The following is a 14,454-nucleotide window of genomic DNA, read 5'->3' on the forward strand; positions in this document are numbered from 1 at the left end:
GTTGAACGAAATTCGACCAGATGTATGGCCCGCCGGAAGCGTCACTCGCCTATACTTTCGCTTGTTAATGGTTTCGACGCGCGTATGGTCGCTTGTTTGCGTTGATTGTTTACTTTTCGCCTACTTTTCGCCTTACTAGGCTCCGGTGACCCTTATTTGCATCCGATGAGCCGCGGTCAGTATCACGAAGACTCGGAATGACCAGTTACGACTAGTTTAGACTTGATTAGACTAGATGAAGCTTTGTTCATGCTTGACTTTCACGGCCAAGCTATATCAGGTCTCGCATAGCTGCTCTATCTCTAATTGCCCCCCCAAATACCATATTAAACACCTCACCTAGGCCTTTACGTCCCCTTGGAAACCATGTCCACCCACAACATCTCCGACGCCGACTTGACTCGACTCCTTCAACAGCGACTTGGAGGAGATCGTCAGCTAGTCGATCAGTGGGTCCAGCAAATCGTAGCTCCTCTTCCTCCCATGCCTGGTCGACCCGCCATGGCTTCGATTGAGCAACCTAGAGCTTCTACGGAACAACCTAGGGCTCCTTATGCTCCCATTACCCCTATAGACCAGGTCGACCAATCGGCTTCAAACAACGCCGGTCTCAGGCCCTCGCAGAGCGCTGTTGCGATTGAACGACAACATACAGGATACCCTCACCCGAGTCAAATGATCACAACCTTCCCCCCGCCCAATCCCCCTAGCGGATCAGCTACTGGCTCTACTCAACGGTTCCGGAATGGAAGTTTCCAGATGGCTACGGCTCGGGGCCTTCAGAAAAAGGCTACGGTAGCCCAAGCTAAGCCTTACCTCATTGGCAAGACTTACAATCGGGTAAGTCAGCCGGTTTTACGACTAAACAAGACTTGCGAGGTCTTGTTAACACTTTTTTGAACTTAGTTGAACCCGAGACGTGCTTGTGAAGTTGGACTGAGTTTTGTTCGTACTGACAAGTAGTTCTTGTTGATTCCAGGTTACCTATATTGGCTGTGGGTCTATCCTTCGCAGGGAGGTCATGTTATGGAACAAGGCAAAGCCGAAGGCCGGCGCTATGTTTGCCGAGGCCACAGAGACGACTGGGTACAGTCAGTTAATCGACCTGACACCCGACATGAACCCTACCGACATTGCGAAGACTGTGTTGGACAAATTTAGGGCCAAACATGGGTCTCGCTTCCTTATCAAACCCTTTTTATGGGCCAAACTGGGTCAGGGCACGACTCGTTTCCACCCCGAGACGCTTGGACGGGCCTATGAATTCACGCTTAAGGATTTACAGAAGATGTATCACAACTCTTCGTCAATGTACATCATCGAGGAAGGGTGGGAGTTCCCTGCAAACGACTCTCCCGGTTGGAGATACCAGATCACAGCCGCTCATAAGCAGGAAGGCGACATGTGGGAAGAGGATTTAGTGTTATAGCGACGCGCGTGTACGCCGGACTCGAGTCGTACCAACTCCGGCGGAGTTGTTCAAGGAGCATATCGTATTGTATCACTTTGTATCATCATTGTAGTATATAGTCTTTCATCTGTTATTACATCTATATACCCTAGTCCTACGTTCTACATTACTCCCGGATATGTCCTCGCAGGTATACATCGAGCCGGTCTTCCCTGGAGCCTTCTCGACGCCTAACAGAATAACAGATCATCCGAGTTCCCCGAGTAATGACTTGAACGTAGCAACTGGAGAACCGTTGGTGCTGAGCAGCATAGGTTCTCCCTCTCGGCCGGAGGCTCATATTACAGTCACCGGCACCTTCTACCCGAATGGTACTCCGACGGAGACGGTATTGATGATCGACTCCGGAGCGACCAGTTTGTTTATAGACACCGGATTCGTCGAGCAACACGGATTCGACCTCATTCCTTTAGAACGACCCCGACCACTCCTGGTCATTGATGGGAGAGAGATCTCTTCCGGTGCAGTTACACACCGGGTACAAGCTAGACTACGTATCGGTAGACATACCGAAACGGCGTACTTCTACGTATGTAGCCTCGGAACTTTCACAACGGTGCTCGGCCTACCATGGTTGAAGGAGCACAACCCCCGAATTGACTGGGAAATGAGCGCAGTAGCGTTCGAAGATAAGTGCGTCCAGAACGGATGTACACCAGCAAAAGAAATAGTATACTCCCCCGTGGATTACGAAACGGAGGAGAAGGAGTTACGTTCGACGGACCGAATCAAAGGAGGGGTCACCGAAGAACTAGTAGCGGCCTACCTCAAGGCCAATGATGAAGAAGAAGAGAGGGTGAGGCGTCCCGACTTATGGGATTGGGACGACAAGCCAGCGGAGAGTTTCCCGGGAGACCTGGACCCTCCCGAGTATATGGAGACGCTACGGAAGGTGGTACCGGAGAAGTACCACGCTTTCCTCGGAGCGTTCTCCAAGACCAAGGCCGACGAGTTGCCGGCACATAGAGACTTCGATCACTCGATCGACGTAGAGGAAGGGAAAGTACCCCCCTTCGGAAAACTCTACAACCACTCCGAAAAGGAGAGCGCCGAATTGAAGCGTTGGATCAAGGAGAACCTTGATAAAGGTTTTATTAGGGCTTCGACGTCACCCGCCGCAAGTCCCGTATTGTTTGTCCCGAAGAAGGGAGGAGAGCTCAGGCTCTGTATTGACTACCGGCGTTTGAACGCCATTACCACAAAGGATCGGACCCCGTTACCGCTGATTTCCGAGACGCTCGATAAGTTAACGACAGCGAAGGTCTATACCAAGTTGGACCTCCGAGGAGCGTACAACTTGTTACGAGTAAAGGAAGGGGACGAATGGAAGACGGCTTTCCGTACTAGATACGGACTGTTCGAGTGTCTGGTGATGCCGTTCGGGTTGACGAACGCTCCGGCGACGTTCCAAAGGTGGATGAACCATGTGTTCAGGGACCTTCTGGACGAGTCCGTCGTAGTGTACCTGGACGACATCCTCGTGTTCTCTCCCGACGAGACTACGCACGAGAGACACGTGAAGGAGGTGCTGCGAAGGCTACAAGAAAATGGGCTGTACGCCAAAGCAGAGAAGTGTGAGTTCCACACAACAGACACGGAGTTCCTTGGATACGACGTGTCTCCGGGAGGGGTGAAGATGAACCCCTCCAAGGTGTCGTCCATAGAACAATGGGCGGCGCCTCGAAACCTGAAGGGACTACAGTCGTTTCTAGGTTTCGCCAACTACTATCGGAGGTTCATCACGAACTACTCCCAGAAGATACAGGGGATGACGAAGCTCCTGAAGAAAGGAGTGCGGTTTCAATGGAACGAATCCGCAGAGACTGCGTTCGTAACGCTGAAGAAAGCGTTCTCGCAGGCGCCTATACTGGCGCATTTCCAGGAAGATGCAGAGGTAACGTTGGAAACGGATGCCTCGGCCGGAGCGATTGGAGCAGTGATGTCGCAGAGAGGTTCGGACGGAAAACTCCGACCAGTAGCGTTCATGTCAAAGTCGTTGACTCCCGCAGAGCGGAACTACGACGTTCACGACAGGGAGATGCTGGCCATCGTCTACGCCTGCAAGATATGGCGACACTACCTGGAGGGACCTCACCCTATTCGGATCTTTACCGATCACAAGAACCTCGAGTACTTCCGAACGGAGAAGTTACTGTCGAGGCGACAAGCAAGATGGTCTCAGCTGTTGAACAGTCTGAGCTACACCCTGGAGTACAAGCCGGGGGTGATGAACGGTAAGGCCGACGCCTTGAGTCGGAAGGAGGAGCTCCTGGAAGAGAGCGAACCAAGACAGACCGAGACGATGCTACGGCCCATGAATCTCTCGGCTACAGCGCGGGAGATCCCTCCGCATCTACAGATCAACGGTACCCTGCCAATTCCCGGCGAGGACCTCCGGAGAGACCTGTTGCAAGGTTACGAGGCGGACGAAGTAGTCAAGGCCATCTTGGAGAAGATGGAGAGGGAGCCCAACGAGCAGGGTCCCTACAAGAAGGATGGCGAGGGGTTCCTAATCTACAAGGGACTCCTGTACGTCCCTGATGTGGAGTCGGTAAGGGTCCGACTGATGAAGTACGTTCACGACGGCAAGCTCGCGGGGCACTACGGGCGAGACAAAACGGAGGACCTTCTCTCGAGAGACTTTTATTGGCCCCGAATGAGAGACTGGGTAGGCAACTACGTGGCCTCGTGCTTGACGTGCCAGAAGAACCGCCGTCCCCGACAAAAGCCAATCGGAGAATTGGCCCCCCTACCTGCGGCGAGGAAGCCGTGGTCGTCTATCACTTGGGACCACATCACGGACCTCCCCGAGTCATTGGGCCAGGATGCAATCCTGGTAATCGTCGACCGCTTCAGTAAGCGGGCACACTTCATCCCGTGTCGAAAGGATAACAACGCCTCGTACCTGGCGAAGTTATTCTTCTCCCACTACGTCAAGTTGCACGGGTTCCCTGATCAGATCATCTCGGACAGAGGAACGTTGTTCATGTCTAGCTTCTGGCGGGATGTATGTGCTTTTGCGGGTGTCGAGAGGAGATTCTCGACGGCATACCACCCGGAGACTGACGGACAAACGGAGAGGAGCAACTCGACGTTGGAACAGTACCTGCGGAGTTACGTGAACTTCCAGCAGGATGATTGGGCGGAGTTGTTGCCTCTGGCGGAGTTCGCCTACAACAACTCCAAGCATTCCGCCATAGGGATGTCGCCTTTCATGGCCTCCGAGGGGACTGACCACAAGTTCACCATCCGGATGGCCGAAGTACCCAATGAAAGCGCGGATGAGTTCAGGGAGCGACTCTCGAACATCCACGAGTCGGTACTCCGGGCGTTGGAGCAAGCAAGGGTGGATATGGCGAAATACGCCAACAGAAAGAGGCGACCCGTTCCCGACGAGGGAATGGAGGTCGGAGATCAAGTGATGTTGTCTACGGACCACATCAAGACGGTTCGTCCAAACAAGAAGTTGGACTACAAGACCCTCGGACCTTTCAAGATCACCGAGGTCGTGGGAGATGCGAAGATGGCGCGGAGATTGGAGCTTCCCGAGCAACTGCGGCGAGTACACCCTGTGTTCCATGTCTCAATGCTGATTCCGTACAAGCGGAACGAGCTGCCCTCGCGGGAACAGGTCCCGCCTCCTCCTCCAGAGGTGGTGGATAACGGTGACACCCAGTGGGTAGTATCTGAGATCGTAGATTCGCGGAGCAGGAAGCGGGGACGTCAGACGCGTACCCAATATCTGGTGCGGTGGGAAGGTTACGAGGATGAGTATAACGAGTGGGTACATCCGGAGGACTTTCACCATGACGACCAAGCGGTGCTGGATTATCATCGACGATACCCAAACAAGCCGAAACCTGCTTTCGAGGAGTACGGCGATGCCTAGGGCGTTCGGAGTCCGCCCTTAACGGGGGGATCCTGTTATAGCGACGCGCGTGTACGCCGGACTCGAGTCGTACCAACTCCGGCGGAGTTGTTCAAGGAGCATATCGTATTGTATCACTTTGTATCATCATTGTAGTATATAGTCTTTCATCTGTTATTACATCTATATACCCTAGTCCTACGTTCTACATTACTCCCGGATATGTCCTCGCAGGTATACATCGAGCCGGTCTTCCCTGGAGCCTTCTCGACGCCTAACATTTAGACAGCGACGACTCCGACCATCGCAATGCGTTGAGGCCTTGCTCAGGGTGTAGGCGTAAATACCCTTCGATACAGCTACCTGTCCATCAGCGCAATTGTGTGCCCTTTCGTGAGCAGGAAGAGGGGGAAGAGGACAACAAGGCCAAAACAAGTCGAAAAAAGTCCAACTTGGCTCTCAACGGAAAGGTCAAAGCCGAACCTGGTCTCAAGCTTGAGCCGACTAGCCCATCTTACACTCGTCCCCGTCCCCGGCCAAAACAGAAGTGGAAGGGTAAGGGGAAGCAAAGGGCTACCTCTGTATCCTCCTCAGGAATCTCTATCGTGAGCGTGATCGATTCAGATGATGAGCAGTCTGCTCCTGCTTTGGGAAAACTCCTCTCGAAAGTCGCCCAACATCCAGCGTTTGGCGCACGATGGCTGTCGAATCAGAAACAACGGCTTAGGTCTCACCTTGACTTGGCGAACTCGTTAGGTGGGGTTGATAGCAGTAACCCAACCTCAACTGGACGAGCCGAGTCTTCTTACGACCAGACTGAGTCAGGTTCGGGCGCAGGCCCCTTCGACGGCACCGAATCGTTCTCGTTTGAACGCTCGGCTGGAGATCAGCAATTGCTGGAGAGCATGGGACTCCCGCAGGTCGACGAGCATAGTCAGACTAGCGACCATTTCCTTGATGAGCTGGACCCCAACTTCCCGTTCCAGTACCTCGACATGGACGCACAGGGCGCAGTCGAAGCAACCCATGATGGCAATCAGAGGACTTCAATGGAACCAGGTGAGTGGAAGTTGTGCTCGATAAGGCTCAACAATGCTGAATAACGCTTATCACCGCTATATCTCGACTCCAGGAAATGTTTCGCATGAGATTGGTCCAGGTAAGCTTTGTGCGGGGTTATTAGGACTAGACAAGATTCCCAACAGTATTTGTTCGGTTGAGATCGGGGTTACTGATCTTGCTTCAATATGATCTTCCGTAGCAAACGTGGACAACAACGCCTGTCCTGCTGAGGAGACTGTATCTTCTAAAGCGTCAAAGGAACTTGACCCTTCTACCTCTACTGCTGCTGCTGCCACTTCTACCTTGCAGCAAAGGTCCGGAGGCGGTCGCAAGAGGAAGCACGAGGCAATGAACTCTACAGATCTTCCCGAGAGCTCAGCAGCCGCAAGGACACGTGCTGCAAAGGCTTTGGAGCAACAACAAGCAGTGGGCAAAGGGCAACGAAGGAAAAGGCTGCCGGCCAAGCTTCAATAGGTGCTCAAACTGATGTAAGTCTTTCTCTCACCTGCCTGTTAAACTCTGTTACACTCGACACGACTTGTTAACACAAATTTAGTCTTTTTGTTGCTGAATTGGGCGCAATAAGTCTTTGCAACACGGAGAAGAGTTTGATCGCTTGGTGCAAGGCTTATTCGAGATATTCTTCGCATAAAAAGATACAAACAGCGCAATACGAGACTGTCCTAGATACATTTACATTTACATATCGAAAGAAGAAAGAATCACGACGAAGGAGCCCCAAATCCCGTACCGAAAGGCCTCGAAGCCCATCCCGCTCGAGTCCTGGTGGGAGTGGCCGGCAAAGCTGTCTCCCGTTCAGCCTTGACCTTGGTAACGCCCTGCTCGAGCTCGCGCCCCAGTCCGGTCAAAGCGGCACCGTCGAGATGGGTGATGATCTCGTTGGCCTCAGCAAGGAGCGCCGAAGCCTTTGGGAACTTCTCGGCGAGACCGTTCCAGTCCTCCTGGCCTTCGTCAGACTTCCCGAGGTCCGCCCACTCCTGCTGAACCTTCTCCAACCACGCACCGGCCGCTTGGACTTTTTTGGCCACATCGTGCGTAGTCTGCTCGAACGCTAGGGTGGCGGCGGCGGGAGGAGCGAGAGGGCGAGTCGGCGATCCGATGCCACCAAAGACGGGAAAGCGAGGCGGGGTAGAGGCCCTGGCAGCAAGGGCGGCGGCGGCGGCGGTGTTCTTCTCGTGCTCAGCGAGTGTTACGGGCGTCCTCGAAAATCGTCTAAGGGGTTGCCTCCGCGTATTTACTTCCGTCGCGACTACGTGGCGAGTCACAGGTTTCTAGATGCAAGCGAAGTCGGATCACGTGACTACGATGTCTCACGGTCTTTCTCGAGTTCGCGTGAAGTCGCGACGCTGTACTAACGATAGTGAGTTCGTCGGTGGTAGTGTAACCTCTCCTAGTACGTCTCCGTAGTATAACTAAGGTATAGGCGTATGTCGAATGTAATAACTGCGCTTGAATCGTATAGAAGTACAACAGACTCGCACGACTTCTCTACGATTCGCGCTCCGTTATATGCTAACTACGTACTCGCGTTACTCGCACCGAATCCGCTATTGTTTACCGAGTTCGCCCGACTTCGTGCTTGTCTTCTTTGTTCGAGAACAAAAGGCTGTCGTCCGTCGGTCGCTCTTTCAGGCGAACAATAGACGGTCGAACACACGAAGTCGCGGTTTTCTTTTGTTGACTTCGTGCGGATCCGCTGAGTGTCGCCCGATCCGGGCCGATGACCTAAATGCGCGTCGATCCCATGCTGCCGTTCGGTCACGCCCTGTGACATCATCCCCCCCTCTATGTTGGACGTCGCCCCGACGTCCCGGTGTCCCTTGTTTCGAGGGTGATTGTCGGTTAGGATGTCCGAGGTGTCCGCAGTCCTCGACCGGCTCCGGGTTTCGTCGTACGAATCCTCCCCTTCGTATCAGAACGACAGCTCTCCCAGGGCTTCGCCCGCCTCGGGTGGGGAAACAGCGCCGAGGAGGCGATCGAGTGTGAGTCGCGCGATTTCTCTTGACTTCGTGAGAAATCTGACGTATTCGTACGGACTCAGTCGACGACGAAACCGGGGAGTTCGTCAACGCTCCTGAGGTGCTCCCGCCACCTCTTAAGGTCAAGTCTAAGTCCTTCATTCCGAGGGTGAAGGAGGAGATCATCGAGGAGGAGGGAGGCGCTCCTGCGGCCTCGGGTAAGTTCTTTCCTCTCACACTGAATACGCACGGGTTCTCACGACTTCGTATCGCTCCCACAGGATCCGGAAGGTCCACCAGGCCGGACCTCGACCTCGGTGGCGGCTTTGGCGGGCGATCCGGTGAGTTGCGAGCTATGCGTTTCGCCCGGCTCCGCGCGACTGCTGACAGATTCGTGCGCCTTTTCCGCTCAGACCGCCAACGTTCGTTGTCCTTCGAGAGGGACAACAAGGAGGTCTTCTCCTTCGACGACCGCCTCACTCCCTTCGGGACGGCCGCTCCTGGCCCTCGATCCCGCGCCGCCGGTCCGGCCCGGCCTCCCGCCAACTGTGAGTATTCTTTCTTTTTCGTTCGTACATGTGCCTTTCGTTCAGACTTCGTGCGACTTCGTGTTTTCAGTCGGTGTTCCAGAAGCGGAACACTTCCGACTTCAGCGCCAGTTCGGTGACGACTCCGTCCGCCCCGCCGCTGAAGAAGGTCGGTCTGGCCCCGCCGCCGAGAACCTGGCCGCCGGGGAAACACGAGGCGGGCAAGTCGACGGGTTCTTGGGGAGCTTCCTCCCGGGTACGTATTTTTCTGCTCGTATTCGCTCATATTCGTGCTAACCGGTCCGGCCCCGCAGGCGAACCTCGATGGGACGGGGACGATCGGGTCACGACATGGGACCAGATCCGACACATCGCGGGTCGACCCGGCTGGCCAGCGTGGACCAAGCCCAAGGACGACACGTCCGATGTGAAGAGGTTCGAGCACCGGGCCCGACAGGTTAGTCTAACTTTTGCCCACTTCCGCACGAATCCTACTGACTTCGTCCGAATTCTCTCGACAGTGGAACCGATTCCGCATGGCCGACTACTGGTCCGAGAGGCCGGGCGACACCGTCCGAAACGACCCGACTTGCGCCGGATGCCATCGGAAGCGTGATGACGTGCCCTGGGCTCGGGAGTGCCGTTCGGTCGTGAAGCGCGACGGGACGAAGCAGGGTTGCGTCTGCTGCAACGCATTCGGCTCGACGTGTGAGTACGCCGGCAAGGACTCGCGCGACAACGTGGCCGACGACGACGACGACGACGACGCTCGCCCTCGAGAGGAGACTCCGCTCGAGTCCGTCCGTGGTCGCCAGGCTTCGATCGATCGCGCCGCCGCCGACGCCGCCGCCGCCTTCAACGACGCCCATCGTCCTCGCGCTGGACACACTCGCGGTGCTCCTCTTCGAGGAACCCAGGCTCGGGAAGCTCTGGTTAGTACTCTTCTCTCGATTCTTCTCGTCTTCGTCGGACTTCGCTAACACCCGTACGTGTTCGTCCATAGATCTTCCAGACCGGCGTCGTCAAAGGCGCCTTGGACGAGGACCGGGTCCTCGGTCGAACGGCTCTTCAGTCGTTGTACGAGGTGATGTGCCGCCTCGTCGAAGGTCTTGCGCCGCCGCCGTCGCCTTCCGCTCGGAACCGGGCGGGATCGAAGCGAGACCGCGATCCGTCGCCGAGTTCGGGCAGGAACAAGCGTCGTCGTGGTAACCCTTGAGACGCGGGTTCGGGGCCTCTTTTTTCTTTTCTTTCTTTTTGTATTTTTATACTTTTTATGCGAGATATGCCTTGTGATTCTTTCGACTTTGTCTCGTCGCTGTTCGTAGTTCAAATGAGTGTGAGTTGAGTCCGGCTCGTGTCCAATCGTCCGTAGTCACGCGCGTTCGCCCGCAAACGCGCGTACTCGGACTTAAGGCTTCGGCTTCGTGGGATTCTGCGCGTGGAACTCCTCGACCAAATCAGCGGCGAAGACGTCTTCGGCATTCTCCCACGTAGTCGCCTCCGGACCCGCGTACCCTTCCCACTCGATGCGATACTGAACCTTGCCCGCTCGTTTCCTACTATCTAGGATTGACTTGACCTCGAAAACGTCCTCGGTCTCGGGTTCAGGACCCGGATCCTGACGCCTCGCCGCGACTCCGCCTGTGCGATGCGGTTCCAAACGATCTAGGTGGAATACGTCGTGTATCTTCAGCGAAGCCGGTAACCTCACCCGCCAGGCGTGTGAGGAGATCTCTTCGATGATTTCGTAAGGCCCGAACCGCTTGTGGTCCATTTTCTTGCTTGGTCGCTTGGTGTTGATGTCTCGTGCGGATACGTAAACCATCTCCCCCACTTTGGGCGAAAAGGTCCCACTTCGCCCGGCGTTGTAGTAAATCGCAGCCCTTTCCGCGGCCTCTTCCAAACACGTCCGCATTTCCTCCCAAATCTCCCTCATTTCGTCAGCCGCCAACCGTCCGGACCCCGTTTCGCCACCCTCGTCGGCGAAGTCGAAGCGAGGGTGATACCCGAACGTGGCAAAAAATGGAGTTATCTTCGTCGAGGCGTGCGTCGTGTTGTTCAACACGAATTCCGCCAAAGGCAACCATTTTACCCAGTCGTTCTGCCGAACATTGACGTATTCGCGCAAATACGCTTCCAAGGACTGGTTGACTCGTTCGGTCGCTCCGTCGGTCTGAGGATGGTAAGCTGTCGATAACCTACTTTTGATTCCGCACGCTTTCGTAAACTCCTTCCAGAACTCGGACGTGAACTTGCTACCGCGGTCGGACAAGATCGCGTCGGGCAAGCCATACTGCGAGAATACGTGAGTCAGAAACGTGTTCGCCAAGTCCTTAGCCGTCATTTTCGTCGTGACCGCCAAGAACCGCACGCGTTTCGTGAACCGATCCGTGATGACCAGGATTGAATTCTTGTTCTCCGACATCGGTAACTCCTCGACGTAATCCATCGACAGTTCGACGTTTGGCTTGTCCGAAACCGGTAGAGACTTCAGCATTCCGTACGGTTTGTGTCGCGTGGTCTTGTTTCGCTGGCAACTCTGGCACGAACCCACGAAGTCGATCACGAAGTCGTCCAATCCTGGCCAGTTGTAATCTCGCCTGACCAATTCGATCGTCTTGTCTCGACCTTGGTGCCCCGCTAACGGCTGGTCATGACGTGCCTGCAAAACCCGAACACGCAGGTCTTCGTGATCAGGTACGTAACACCGCCCCCGATATCGCAACTCTCCTCTCTTCGTGAACGACCACGGCGACTCCGTGTATGGCCGCCCCGAAACCGTGATGTTCGTCCACGGGACGTTTCCCTCGGCGGCTTCTGCCTTTACGCCTTCCTTGATGTCGTCCCGCAAGGTACGGTTTCGGGGACCCTGCACCCTTGCCGACCGACTCTGTTCGACCCACAGCGACTTCGGGAGTAGGACGTTGAAATTCCCTTCGTTGTGTGTCCGCGAGTGGATTCCGCCCTTTCCCGGGTGGTAGTCCGGTCTTCGTGTCAATGCGTCCGGTTTCCCTCCCTTAACGCCTGGTCGATAACGAATCCGGAAATTGTAGTCCGACAACGCTTCGGCCCACCGAGCTTGGCGACGACTGAGCTGTTTCGCCCCTTGAAAGTATTCAAGATTCTTGTGATCCGTGAGGATCTCGGTCGGTTCCTTCTGTGCTAACAAAACCGCCCGCCAATGTCCGAATCCGGACACGATCGCGAGTAGTTCCTTATCGTGGACCGTGTAATTGATCTCCGCCGGACTCAGCTTTCGCGAGTAAAACCCAATCGGTCTCAGCGCATCCTTGTCGTCCCGCCGACTCAATACGGCCGCCAGCGCGTAGTCGGACGCATCCGTCTCCAAGAAACAGGCGACGTCCGGATCCGCCTGGATCAGCATGGGTCCTTCCGAAAAGCTGTGCAGCAACGTGTCGAACGCTTGCTGTTCCTCGTCACCCCACTTCCACTCGACGCTTTTCCGCTGGAGTCGATTGATCGGCAAGGCAATCTTGGCGTAGTCGCGTATGAATCGTCGATAGAAGTTGGTAAATCCTAGGAACCGAGCGATGTCGGACACACACCGCGGCACCGGCCAGGTTTTGACGCTTGCCATCTTCTCATCGGTCATCGCGACTTCTCCCGCCTTGACCTGATAACCCAGGAATTCGATAGAATCCTTGAAAAACTCACACTTCTTCGGCTTTAGGTAGAACGAATGCGCACGAATTGTGGCGAACAGCTCCTTGCAAACCGCGACATGTTCCTCTTTCGTCGAAGAGTAGACCAGTATATCGTCTACGTAAACGATCACCCCCTTATCGACGAATTTATCGAAAATGTCGTTCATCAAGTACTGGAACGACGCTCCGGCATTGCACATACCCTCCCGCATCACCTTTGACTGAAACGCGCCGTACCGGGTCAGGATCGTGGTCCATTTCTCGTCCCCCGGGCGCATTCGTAAGAGCTGATACGAAGTCGGCATGTCAAACTTGGAGAAGATCTTCCCCGTGCGAACTCGTTCGAGGCACGTGTCAATCTTTGGCAAGGGGTATGCGTTCTTGACCGTAGCGCGATTGAGTTCGCGGTAATCCGTAACCATTCGGAAGTCTCCCCCTTTCTTCTTCACAAGGAAAACCGGGCTTCCGAACCAATGCGAAGACGGCTCAATATGTCCGATTTCGCGACTTTTGTCGATCCACGCTTTCAACCAGGCATCCGCATCCGCCGACAACGGGTACGGTTTCGCCCTCTTCAGTTGGACATTTGGTAAGAGGTCAACCGGGTGATCGTAGATTCGATGAGGCGGTAACTTCTCGTAATTGCTCTTTTTGAAGATGTCGCGAAACTCCGCGTATTCGGCCGGAATCATGGCGTCTAGTTCATCATCGTCAGGAGTCGGTTCTTCCTCCTCCAATTCTAGCTCTCGAATTGCTTCCAACATGTCGAGACTTCCCTCTCCTTGTCCGCGGAACCATTTGGTTTCTCCCGGAATCGTATCATTCTCCCCCTTCGCCGGCGACTTCGGACATAGGATGCTGAGTTCGCAGGTCTCCCAATCCATCTGCACTCCGTATTCCTTGATGAAGTTCAAACCCAAAATCACCTCCGGCGAAGCGCTCTCCATAATATCGAAACGAATCTTGAAGGGTCCGATGTTCCCGTTGATGAAGACCTCTACGTCTACGTACGACGTAATCAGCCCGCGTCCGGCCGGATTCGGGCCATTATCCACGAGTCTGATGATCTTCGGGACTTCGTACTTGGATTGAGCTACTTGCCCAAGCAGCGAGCAGCCCGGTCGAATGAAGCTACTGCTCGCCCCTGTGCCGAGGAGGGCTGAGAGCACGAATTCGTCCGAACCCGCTCTAGGCCAAACGGACAGGGAGACTAACGGATCCTGACCGCGTATCTCGAAACGGATCCAGTTCGACCTTTGGAACGAGCCCTTCTTCCAGTTCGTGTTAGCAGGGGCCTCCCTTGCAATTCGGACGACTTCGGGCGCCATGGGCTTGTAAGACGGCTTGTCCGGGCAGTCTCGGGCGTAATGACCCGGTTTCCCACATCGTAGACATTTCCCGTCCGCTCGTCGCTGATCCTTCTCGGCTTCCGTGATGGGCCGATAGGGAGCCCCTCCCCTTGGGACGAACGCGGGGCTACCGGTAGCGAACGTGACCCTGGGTCCTGGGCTAGGTTGCCTGCGTTCGCGACTTCCGTGGTCCGAATCTCCTTTGGTGCGCTGATCCGTGCGTTTTCGCGACCCACGATTCTTCTTCGACCGACCTCGATCCTCTTCAGAGTCGGAGTCCGAGCTTTGCCCGCGATCGCGCACGGACTGCAACCGATTGTCGACTTCGATCGCCTTCGCTCTGAATCGGATGTAATTCCTCTTCGGATATCCGTTCTTCTCGAGGTACTTGCTAACCGACGGACGAAGCCGGTCCATTACGGCGTCGATGCACGCTTCATCGTTCCAGCCAGTCAGGGGTTTATGCAACCCGAACTTCGAAAAGAATTCGCTAGCCGTTCCGGTTTGCTTCAATTTCTTGATGGCCCGCACGG

General features: G+C 55.1%; 2 protein-coding genes across 2 annotated transcripts; both read left to right on the top strand.

The window, feature by feature from the left end:
- Window positions 1-366: 366 nt before the first annotated feature.
- On the top strand, window positions 367-1,429 carry HD553DRAFT_341979 (uncharacterized protein; the record flags this gene model as incomplete). The annotated part of the gene is made up of 2 exons (XM_046182697.1): window positions 367-840; window positions 980-1,429. 2 exons carry the CDS (start codon window positions 367-369, stop codon window positions 1,427-1,429), a joined length of 924 nt encoding a protein of 307 aa, XP_046036935.1.
- Window positions 1,430-5,561: 4,132 nt separating this feature from the next.
- Window positions 5,562-6,875, top strand: HD553DRAFT_341981 (uncharacterized protein; the record flags this gene model as incomplete). The annotated part of the gene is made up of 4 exons (XM_046182698.1): window positions 5,562-5,573; window positions 5,741-6,398; window positions 6,472-6,498; window positions 6,601-6,875. 4 exons carry the CDS (start codon window positions 5,562-5,564, stop codon window positions 6,873-6,875), a joined length of 972 nt encoding a protein of 323 aa, XP_046036936.1.
- Window positions 6,876-14,454: the final 7,579 nt, after the last annotated feature.

The sequence above is a fragment of the Filobasidium floriforme genome (genome assembly GCF_021052385.1).
Source record: "Filobasidium floriforme strain CBS 6241 chromosome Unknown HD553scaffold_10, whole genome shotgun sequence".
Taxonomy (NCBI): domain Eukaryota; kingdom Fungi; phylum Basidiomycota; class Tremellomycetes; order Filobasidiales; family Filobasidiaceae; genus Filobasidium; species Filobasidium floriforme.